We start from the raw sequence: 12427 nt of genomic DNA, 5'->3' as shown, positions 1-12427 counted from the left end.
AAAAAAAACATTTGAATACATATCTTAGGGTTCATTTCCCTAACCTCACGTTATCTGGCCTTTTCTGCTTGACTCAGACATATACTAGATATTGCAAATAAGGGAAACGATGGGACCAATTGAAACAGACATCTTATATTTCAGCATCTTTCCAAGAATGATATGTCTGTTAATGCACTGATTTATTCCTGGGTCATGTATTCTATCCATTTTCAACACATCTATTTTTTATGCAAATACCACACTGTTTTTGTTGCTGTATCTCTGTAGTATAATTTGACATCAGATATTTTGATATTTGATCAGATATTTCTTGGGTTGCTTTGTTTTTATGTGACTATAAGTATTGCATGATTTCATGTGAATTCTAAGAGTTTTATGTTTTGTGAAAGATAATATCAAAATTTGTAAAGACATTGCATTTAGCCTGTGCTTTACTTTGGGAGAATACAGTCATTTACATAATGCTAATTCTACCCAGTATTGAATACAAGAGGACATTTTCTTCATTTTTTCAGTATTTCACAATTTTCATTGTGGTAGTCATCTATGTCCAACTAGATTTGTTTGTAAGTGTTTCTGAAGTTACTGTGTGCTCATTGTTTATGTATTTATTTTGAATTTTTTAATTTATCCTAGGATCTTTTTTGTATATATTTGATTGTAAAAATAGTGCACAGAGGGATTACAGTTACATGAGTAAGATAATGACCACATTTCCTATTGAGCATTGTTACCTCCTCCTTTGTTTTTTTCCTACCATCCCTTCCATCCTCCCCTCCCCAGCTAGTCCCTCCCTCTCCCCAAAGTTGTAAATTTCATTTTCAATATAGTATCTTATACATCTCATTGTTACAATGGTTCTACCTATATCTTTATTTCCGTATTTTGTTATTTCCCTTCCCCTTTTCAAATTGGAAAAAAAGGTATATACAAGATAAAGGGCACCAGAATCAAATACAGTGATTCAATTCCACTTTCCTCATCATTTCTGACTATCCACTGTGTTTCAATTCCTTCTACTATGTATATAATTTTCTTATTTAGTAGAGACCCATACTTATATATACACTAATAGTTTCCTTCATTCTTTTCCTTTTACTTCCTTTTTTTCTATTTAATACCCACTGCTTCAGGCCCTGAATGCAATTCTGTCTTCCATTGGTTCCACTAGACCAAAGCAGCTTACAAGAGACCCTCTTATGCGATTTAGAGAATGTTTTGCTGCCAGAACTCTGATTATGAAGTTTGGTGGGGGATTTCATTCACTTTATCGATTTCTCCTTTCACATTTACATTGCCTCACACGTTTAAGTTAGTTGTTTATTTCCAATGGGACAGGTAATATGGAGTAGCACACTCATCAGTATCTGTTACTTTTGTTTGGCTTTTTGATGGTAGCCCTTCTAACTGGAAGGTCAGGATGCTCATTGTGGTTTGACTGAGAAAGCAACAGAAGAAGAGATTGAGACAGTCAGAATAAAGATGCCCAAAGATACCTAGATATAATAGCCACTAGAATATTTGTTTTTTTTTTATTTTTCTCAGGGTTGCAATTGGTATATAGAACTTCCTGTCTCATAGCAGATGCTCTATCTACACTGCACCACAGCTCTAACCCCATTATGCACTGATGATTTTGATATAGGTTTCTCCCTGCTCCCTTGGGTTCAACTTATAGACTGTAATTTCTCATAAGTTTTTTTTTTTTTTTGCTTCCTTCCATATCTTGGAACATAAGCACATAATAATACCCTGAGATGCTTCTGTTGAGATGGACTATTAGGACATTTTGTTCAAACTGGCCTCAGGATTTGGTTCTTCCAATCTAAGTCTTCCTAGTGGCTAAGATCATAGGCCTGAACTACCATACCAGGCACTTTTTAGTGTTTTTACATATGGTGAAATGAGGAGTTTACAATAAGCTCCTATAAATCTTACAAATCTCCAGAAGTAAAGGGCTTCAGGCACTAAATAAGAGATATCACAGTGAAAAAAGAAGAAATCAAATTATTTCTGCTTTTAAGGGATATAATTCACATATCTGTATAGATATTTTTACATTTTATGTATATGATATGTGTGTGAAACCTTATTTGAAATTCTAAATGCATTAGAATGTGAAATTATATATTCAAAACCATGAGATAGTGTTTGAAGAAAATAAAGATTCAAATAAAATATGAATTAAAAGAATTAATATTGTTAAAGTTTTATACTATTCAAAGCGATCTACTGAAAAGTTCAATACTAAATTTCTAATGACTTTTAATGCAAAAAGAAAAATAATAAAACCAGAGAAATTGCAGCAATGAGAACAAAGCAAGCTCAAGGATGAAACTCATTGTCTTTAAAGTGTATTAAAAAATACTACACCAAACATTACATCTCCTCTCATTACAATATACACATATAACAATAAAATGAAGGTATCATAAATAAACCCATTCACATAAGACCATCTACTCTGCAACAAAGATGTCAAAGGCCTATAATGATGACAATATTCCTTTAGACAATCCTTGATATGTTCAGAAAAATTGTCTATCCATTAAAACCAAGAAATTAAAACCTTATATTATGCAATTCATAATAGTTAGAATATAGTTTACATGATTTTCAACTCCCCTTTTGTGGACCCAATGAGATCAATCACTACTTTTGTGATATCCATCCTGTGCTGAAACTTGCCTGCACAGACACACACATCATTATTGGTGTTGTGACAGCCAACAGTGGTACCATCAGTCTGGGGAGTTTCGTCATCTTGCTGATCTCCTACACTGTTATTCTGGTGTCTCTGAAGAAGAGGTCAGCAGAAGGTAGGCGCAAAGCTCTCTCTACCTGTGGTGCCCAAATTGCTGTGGTCATCATCTTCTTTGTTCCCTGTACTTTTACCTACATGGGCCCCGATGTTACCTTTTCAGATGATAAGATGGTGGCTGTGTTTTACCCTATTGTTACTCCTATATTAAATCCTGTGATTTATACTCTCCGGAATGCAGAAGTCAAGAATGCCATGAAGAAATTGTGGTTCAGGAAGCTTTTCTGGGACAGGAACAAGAAATAGCTGGGAGTGACCACAGACATTAGTGGCTTTTGAATTTCCTTGGTCATGGTAAATAGAACTGTATTGAACAAGGTGATAGCATGCCTGGCTTTCCCAGTCGGACAAATGTGTGAGCAGTATATATCCTTCATAATGAACTACTCTTTATCATGATTATCCTATTGCTCAAATCTGGTCATTCTCATATCATCACAACCACATTTTCTATTTAGTTAAAATAGTACACACACATATATATGTAATGCATGAGATTGTGCCTTGAGTTTATTGCTGTTTGATATACAAATGAAATGAATATGTAGATGATGTATGAATGATTATTTGGGAAAGGACATGTCTGTGCTAGTGCATTCTGATATTAACTCCTTACAGAAAACAGAACTAGGAGTCTTGAATTTCAGACTGGGAGTTTAGCCATATGTAGAATAGCAAAAAGACAAAAGGAAGTTTTAAAGAAAGTGATAGCTTGCATCCGTATGTTCCCCTCAGTCTTAACATTCCACTTCTTTCCTATACACCAAGGGTACCTTTAGTTAGTCCCAGCCCCTACCTTCAACTGTAACTTATTGATTCCCTTCTAAATGAATCTAAATTTTGCTTTGGACCTGTAACCAGTTTTCCCTTTTCATATAAGGTTCCAAAACAAGTTAAAAAGTGGATGAAAACAAATCCATCTAAAGGATAAAGGAAAACATGACTCAATCAGCAGGATAAACACAATTTGTTGAAATGCATGACTGGAAAATCATGATTCCTTCAATATTTGAACCAAATATCTTTCCTATATTCAGTGACCTACTACTGATCACTGGACTTAAATAATTCTGTTACCAATTATGCATTCCAAGGATACTCCTGTGGACAAAGGCTCTTTCCTTCTGTTGTATATGTCCTTCACCATGAGCCTCAAATTTGGGTCTTATTTTTATGTAAGCAAGTATATTACTGGAGTTCTCACATCTACAAATCTCAGAGAACCAGTGTCCCCTCTTTCAATTCTTGTATTTTGCATTAGGGGCATGCAAGTATTAGTTAGAGAAATGAATGTTTAAAAATGCAATGTCGTATTAGTGCATTAACAAAACTAAACTTAGAAAGATTTTTTTTAAGCCACGGGTGATCTGGATTAGAATTTGTAATTTAGTAATGAGCATTGCCTGAGAACCCATGGCTTTTGTCCATGATTTGCTATCTGTGCAGTATTTCCTTATATACTGGTATTTGTTCCATTTTAATGTGAATCTTATGTCAATTCTTCCCAAATGGATCCATTATTATGTCTCTTTGAGACTTTTTTTTCTAGAAATATAAGGGGAAATATTCTAAGATTCTGTTCCATTGAGAAAGGTTCTGGGTTAATGAAATAGTTGTACATTTTGACAATTTCTTCTGGTTAGGTTTTAGTGTGCACAGCATATCTGCACACATAAGTGTACAATGAGTCGATCTTCTGAAGGATACTAGTTCAATGGCAATTGGAATATAAACAGTACAATGTGTACCGCAAAAACTGAAATAAATTTAGAAACCTTTCCAATATATAATATGTTCCATTGTTAATTTTTCTCCAGAGTAATTCTACTTTGAAGACTGTAAGCTACAGGACTCTTGAGAAATATACACAGCACTGTGTATCTTTGTCCCTGACAAAGTAGTAAAACTGCTATTTTTCTCAGGACAATAAAGTATATGGTATCAAAGAGTGCCTGCATTTCTCACAGTGATTGCATAAACTTATAAGTCCTCAGAATTTCTTCTGAGTTTATCTGCGTTGGAAGGACATGTCCAAAAATCAGGAAAACAGACTCTCCACAGCACTGGTAAGAGAGTCTAAACAGTAAGAACATTGCATCCATGGCTGCAGCTCACAACACTGACTGCCAGCCCTTCAGGGTTGAAGACTTGCTTTTGCTTGATGACTGAAAAGACTTTACTTGTATTCTTCATGGTTTTGAATGTTGAAACAAATAATTTATGTAATAGTGAACCAAACAAAAATATTTCTACCTTTATTCTCTAGATAGTTGTTAGAATACTATCTCATAGAGTCACTATGTTAAACATATTCCTTAGCAATGGATAACTGCTTATTCACACCCCTCTGCATCGCATACTCCTTGTCATTGTTGGGCACTCAAGAAGCTCAAACATGTCTAGGTGGTCCAGAATTAAAGTTCTTTGTAGCTTAGTATTAGTAATGCCTCACTTTATCAGTACTCTTGCAAAATGATCATCCATGAATGTCATCTCATCGGTAGAGTAAATTAGCACTGCGATTTGCTGCACTTGGAAAACAAATATGTAGAACATACCTGGGCCACGAGAAGTAGAATGAAGTTCAGCCTCAATCAACTGAACAAACCTTAATGAAAGACAGATAAAGGAACATTAATTTTTGTATAATCATGAATTTAATAAGGGATATTTGTACATTATTAAGCTTTATGATCCAAAACTAACTCTGGTCAAGCTATCTGCCAATGAAGTCTTCATGAATCCACAGATGTTGCTTGTAAGTTCACAGTGTGGAAGATCTCTCCTGTATAAGACTTTAATTAGGAAAGCATGGATAAATGATCATATATGTTGTATAATATATTATTATCAATGTTCAACATGTATGGAGTATGTAAAGATCCATAGAAATTTTATTTCAGCTTCCCACAGATTTCCTTTCTAAACAAGGATGTCTTCATCCTGAGGTGAAATAAAAAGTATCTGGTTAAGAAGCTATGTATCTATACATGTACATACATACACATGCACACAACATATGCCCATGTACTAACTAAATGTGATTATGGGCATCCTGATTAATCTGGTCACGGCAATCATTTTATACTGTATATCTATATCAAATATCATTTGTACATGCTAAATGCAGTCTTGTTTTGTTTTGATTTTGGTTGGTTGGTTTTGGTTGCTGACACAGGGTTCACTTACGTAGTCCAGGCTAGCTATCAGTCCATGATGTAGCAAAGATGGGCCTATGATCCTGGTGCCTCATCCCACAAGTCTGTAGAGGGCAATAACCTGCCTTTGACTTGTATGTCAAATACATTCTCCATTCCCAAATTAGACTTCCTTCTGGTGAGAAATTGCCTCATTTCTTCAAAGATGAGACAGACCTTCCATGCCACATTTGTCTTTTGTCAACTGTTACCAAATCCATAACAGAGGGTGGAGGAAATCTACCAGGCTTCTAATGTCAGTTTTCCCCTATGCGTAGTCAATGAGGTGGTTGTTAGCTGCCTCACCTGTATTGAGTCTTTGTTCACTCCAATGTAACCCAAGTTGTATACTTCACCTAATGTCCATTCCCTGAAGCTTTTCAAAATTTACCCTGAAATTTTTGGTAGTTTTATTAATTTAATTGTTTAATTGTAATAATTTTATCTCTCAAGGTTCATTTGCGCATATCAACCCTACATCTCTAGAATCAAAAAGCTCCATTAAGGCTGTTACCAAACCATACTAAAAACACATGGTTTTTATAATAACAAGTTGATACTAGTTATTTCTTTGGACAAACTTGAATTCTTTGAAGAGGGCTAGAATTGGATGGGCTTAATTCCATACTTCAGTAAAGGCTCAGAAGATTTCCATTTAGCACTTCATTGTATTTTATTTCAGATGCATTTCCTCATTCTTTTCTTATTAGATTATATGAGTAGCTTCTCACCAGCTAAGACAAGAAGTAGAAATATAAGAACAATGACAAAAATGAAACATTCCCACTCACATAACTGAAATCTTGTTAAGTTTAGAACCCCCTAATGTGGGGGGAAAATGTTAAGGTTCTTACATCCGTTGAAATGAGAAAGGGAATGACATATTGAGGAACAGAAAAATAGATGTGTATACACTCAACTGAGTGATGAATATAAATTTCTTTGCAATAAATGTTACTGCAAGTAAAATTTTACTGCAAGAGTAGTATCAATAGTCACTGGATATAGGTAGAAATACATGTTGTTGTTCTTTTACTACTATCATGCTATATTGTTATTCAATGTGGAAATAAAAAGGATTCCTATACTTTTCAGGTAAAATTTCTAAACCATATCACATTTTTCAAAACTATAATGTCACAGATGTCAGCCTGGAAGATCACATTGTAATCATAACCCGTGGAACAAAAATGTCCATTTTTATTTTTTTATTTTATATTTTTTAATATATTTTATTGTGAAAATAATGTACAGAGGGGTTACAATTACATGGGTAAGATAATGAGCACATTTCTTATCAAGCATTGGAGCCTCCTGCTTTGTTTCCCCTTCCTGTCCCTTCCTATTCTCCCTTCCAGACCCCTCCCAACAAAATTGTAAAGTTTGTTTTTCGACATAACGAAAATGTCCTTTTTTAGACAGCAGTAACTTGCTCATTGCCTTAAAGCCATCATGAGACTGAGCCTCTCACATGAAGATTCATTCAGAGCAACATTTGGACCAGTTGTTAAGTGTAAACACACACTGTTGGAAAACTGAATCTTCCTTCATATATTCTATTTACTAATCCTTGAGATTTTGAGTCTGCCTGCTTCTCATTTCCCAATGTCATCAGACCTCCAATAATATGAATATTTATCAACTGAGAATCTGATCTTTAGTCCAAAGCACAAAGCATTAGGCATTGTGTACAATTAAATTAAGAATATTTATTATAAAATTATCTGATTTTTATTAATTTTAGCTGAATAAATTAAGGGATATTCAGAAGCAAGTAATGTATATATATATATATATATATATATATATATATATATATATATACAGATTTGGATTCCATCTTTCACAGACTATCTTTTATTGATAACATTGAAAAGGATTTAGTATCAGCTTGCCAAATTTAAGTTCTCAACTATAGGCAAATAACCACAAGATTTTATTAAAAAGTACAGATTCCTTGTACCTGTTAACCAACCTTGGAATACTTGTCTAATTCTTAGAATATGTCCTGTTATCAGAAGGGGGAAGAAAAACCTCTGAGGTAATTCTAAGCATCTATCAAAATTGCAAACATTGGCCAAATTCTTGTTTGCTGCCTTGGACCCCTAGTGTTTCGTTTTCCTGTAATGTTTTCATACTATCTGGCCTTACACTAAAGTCTTTGATGCATTTGGAATTGATTCTGGTGCAAGGTGTTATATAAGGTTCTAATTTCAGTTTTCTGCACTTGTATAGTCAATTCTACAAGCATCATTTGTTAAAGAGGTTCGATCTTCTTTGAACCTATGATTTTTGTCTCCCTTTTTAAGTATTAGGTGACTATAAGTCTATGGGTTCATTTCTGGCTCTTCTATTCAATTGTTCCTCAGGCCTAATCTTTTGCCAGTACCAAGCTGTTTATTGTTACTATGGCTTTCTACAACTGGATATATGTGGTTGCATCAAACTGAAAAGTTTTTGTATGGCAAAGGATAGCTAGGAAGATAAATAGAAAGCCCACAGATTTAGAGATGATTTTTACTGGTTATTCATCAGACAAAAGCTTCATAACTAAAACATACTTAGAGTTCAGTAAATAAAACCCACAAAAAATAAACCCTCAAAGAAACAGCAATCTAATTCACAAGTGGGCTAAAGCCTTAGAGACTTCTCAGAAGAAAAAGTAAGAATGGCCAATAGTCATATGTTCAACATCTCTGGCCATAGAAGAAATGCAAATCAAAACACCATTGAGATTTCACCCCACCGTAGAATGGCCATTATGAAGAAAAGTATCAATAACAGATTCAGGTGGGGATGTGGCCAAAAGGGAACACCACTATACTGTTGGTAGGAGTGTAAAATTGTTCAACCGATCTGGAAAGCAATATGGAGGCTCCTCAAAAGACTAAATAGAGCCTCCCTATTACCCAGCAATTCTGCTCCTGGGAATTTACACAAATTTCCACATACCAAGCAGCACTAAATCCGGTAGCACAACCATGTTTATTGCAGCATTATTTACTATGGCCAAGGTATCGAATCAACCCAGATGACCCTCAGTGAATGAATGGATCAAAGTAATTTTATATGTATATATCCTGGACTTTTACGCTTCCATCAGAAAGAATGATATAGTACCACTCATAAGGAAATGAAAAGACTTGGAAAAAATGTATGAAGCAAAATAAACCAGACTCAAAGAAATATAGGTTTCATGGTTTCTCTCATTTGTTGTAACTAGAACGTGCCTATAAATCTACAAGTAAACACATTGGATAGTAAAAGACAAAAAAAATACACTTGGATATGATAAATTATACAACACTCTAGACATTCACACAGTCAGACCAAAGGAGGATATTCTTAGGCTAGGATCACAAAGGCTCAATAGCTATGTGCAGATGACAGTAAAAATACAAAATGCTGTTTATTGAGATGAACTCCAAGAAATAGAAACAATAGGGTTTTTAAATTTTCTTTTTCTTCTTTGCTGCTGTTTTTGTTTTCTGTAATTCTTGTCTTGTATATAAATGTATTTTTTTCCTGTACCGAAAGTGGAAGCACAGATATATCCTACAAAGGGTAACCCAATGTAGCAGTGATACTCACTAGATACTATGTTGACAATGAATTATACAACTTGGGGGAGAAGTGGGAGGGAAAACAAAGAGAACAAAGGAAAAGGTGACCCCATAATCTGATTTATGTAACTGTATCCCCTCTGTAATTCACCATACAATAACAATAAAAAATTAATCGAATGGAATCACAGAAGGACCCAAAAATGAACTAGAATGAACTTCTTGGTTCCAAGATAAAATGTATAAGGATTACAATTTGTTGCTCATATTTCCTGTGGCTTTTCATTATTTCCTTTTAATTATGTGGTTGCATGACTGACAAATTTTATTTCTGAACAATAGTGTTGTTTCAAGGAATAATGTTTATACTTATTTTCTAACCATAAACACAATCCCAGGTACAGGTATTAGCAAAGAAATTATACTTGAAGTAAAGAAAATGAAACAACTTGACTATAAAAGAAAATGTGGTATATATACACAATGGAATTCTATGCCTCCATCAGAAAGAATGACATGGCCCCATTTGTTAGGAAATGGAAAAACTGGGAAAAATTATATTAAGTGAAGTAAGCCAGGCCCAAAGAAACATAGGCCCCATGGTTTCCCTTATTTGCACTAACTAGTATATGTCCGAGACAAGCAGAAAAGGTCAGATAAGTTGATGTTAGGTTAAATGAACCCCAAGATAAGGATTCAAATGTTTTTTTCTTTCATGCAATTGTTTCTAACAAATTTATAAGATGATTTTTTTGTTGCTTTGTATGTCCCTTCCCCACGATATAATCCCTGCTTTCACTGTATTTGATGTTGGTATAATTTGTGGAGGGGAAGGGAAAAAACAAGTGGTTTAAATAGGGATACAGGTGGATCCATTGCAACGAGATGTACAAGATATTATGTCAAAAAAATGAAGTTTACAACTGTGCTGGGAGGGGGCGTGGGATAGTAAGGAGGGAGAGGGGAATGGGGGGAGCTGAGAAATGGAAAGGGATTGGAAGGGGAAAGAAAGGATGAGGCAACAATGCTTGATAAGTAATGTACTCATTATCTTGCCCATGTAATTGTAACCCCTCTGTACAGTATTTTCACAATAAAAAAAAAGAAATGTACACATTTTCTTACCTAAGTAATAGTAACCGCAAATCACAGATTGTAGCTCCTGGTGAAATAAAAAAGTTTTACCAACACAATTATTTACAAAAGAAATACTTGTCCAATATCAGAAGTATATCCATTGCATATTACACATGTAAAAAAGAAACAAAGAGGTCAATCAATGTACTCTTTCCATAGTTTGAAAATATATATATAATTATTACATAGTATAAAACATCTTCCAGGATGAAAACTGGTCTTTCATCTGCCAAATCCTTGTTATTTTACTGATATTTAATGCACAAGTCTGATCATATTCCACTATTCACATTGCATTCATCAACTTGATTTGAGGAATACATATGAGTGCACTATCACAAATGTGTTGCTTTTCATGTGTTCTCATTTATACATCACAGACCTATGAAGAGCGCAGTATATTCCAACCACATTTCTAAACCCTGAAAACACCTTTAGATACTTCATAACACAATTCCCTCTTCAGAATAAAAATAATGAAACACTCAAACTTGAGGAGAATAGAAACATCATGTTTGAGATTCTGTATAACAGCGTTTTCTCTTTTATACAGGTTACAGGAAACTTTTAATGAAGAGTATAGAGATAATGGTAATCATAACTTTTTAAGTAGAATATTTTATCATTTCATTTCGTTTCTGCTGCAAATTCTGTGAGGCAGTTGTCACTGTCTTTGCCATACAGAAAGTAAGTGAAGTTAATTGAATCAAGTTAACTGACAATTATCCAGCTTAAATGACTACTCCCAATTATTTACCATTAGCATCCCAGAAAACCTTCCTCCTCCACAGTTTCTTCATTGCATTCTTCACTTCTGCATTTCTCAGAGTGTAAATCAGAGGATTTAGCACAGGAGTGATAATGGTGTAAAATACAGCCACCATCTTGTCTTCTGAGAAGGTAGTGTCCGGCCTCATGTACATAAAAGTACAGGGGCCGAAAAAGATGATGACCACAGCAATATGAGAGCCACAGGTAGAGAGAGCTTTGCGCCTACCTTCTGCTGACTGCTTCCTCAGAGACACCAGAATAACAGTGTAGGAGATCAGCAAGATGACAAAACTTCCCAGTGTAATGGTACCACTGTTAGCTGTCACTACAGCACCAACTACATAGGTGTCTGTGCAGGCAAGTTTCAGCACAGGATGGACATCGCAAAAGTAGTGATCGATCTCATTGGGACCACAAAAGGGGAGTTGAACTACAAGAGCCACCTGGATGATGGAGTGTAAGAAACCACCCACCCAGGTGCCCAGTAGCATCTTATTGCATTTCTGCCGGTCCATAATGGTCATATAGTGTAGAGGTTTACAGATGGCCACATACCGATCATAGGCCATGACAGTCAGAATGAAAATCTCAGTACAACCAAAGAAATGGACTCCAAAGACTTGCATCATGCAGCCCCCATAGGAGATAGTTTTCGTTTTTACTAACAGATCAATAATCATTTTGGGTGCTGTGACAGATGAATAACAAATGTCCACAAAAGACAAGAAAAAGAGGAAGAAATACATGGGTGACTTAAATAAGTGACCCAGACACACTGTCAACATGATGAGGGAGTTTCCCAGAAGAATGACTGTGTAGAAAAAGGAAAACACCAGGAAACAAAGTGCTTCAACCTGGGGATTCTGGGAAAGACCCCAGAAAATGAATTCTGTTACATTGTTTGCTTTGTCGATGGAGTAAGTCCATGAGGTCAT

General features: G+C 35.0%; 1 protein-coding gene across 1 annotated transcript; it reads right to left on the bottom strand.

Annotated features, from left to right (window-relative positions):
- Positions 1–11470: 11470 nt before the first annotated feature.
- LOC122105109 (olfactory receptor 4S2) lies at positions 11471–12427 on the bottom strand. Its single transcript, XM_042676226.1, has one exon. The coding sequence runs from the start codon at positions 12425–12427 to the stop codon at positions 11471–11473; it is 957 nt and encodes a 318-aa protein (XP_042532160.1).

This window comes from Dipodomys spectabilis, unplaced genomic scaffold (assembly GCF_019054845.1).
Source record: "Dipodomys spectabilis isolate Male_0828 unplaced genomic scaffold, ASM1905484v1 ptg000030l, whole genome shotgun sequence".
NCBI lineage: Eukaryota > Metazoa > Chordata > Mammalia > Rodentia > Heteromyidae > Dipodomys > Dipodomys spectabilis.
Note: the sequence above shows the minus strand (reverse complement) of the source record. Positions and strands in the feature narration are given on the sequence as shown.

Bases quoted from the DNA above. Each gene is read 5' to 3' on its own strand.
- LOC122105109 (XM_042676226.1), bottom strand. From the start codon at position 12,427: ATGACCTCATGGACTTACTCCATCGACAAAGCAAACAATGTAACAGAA.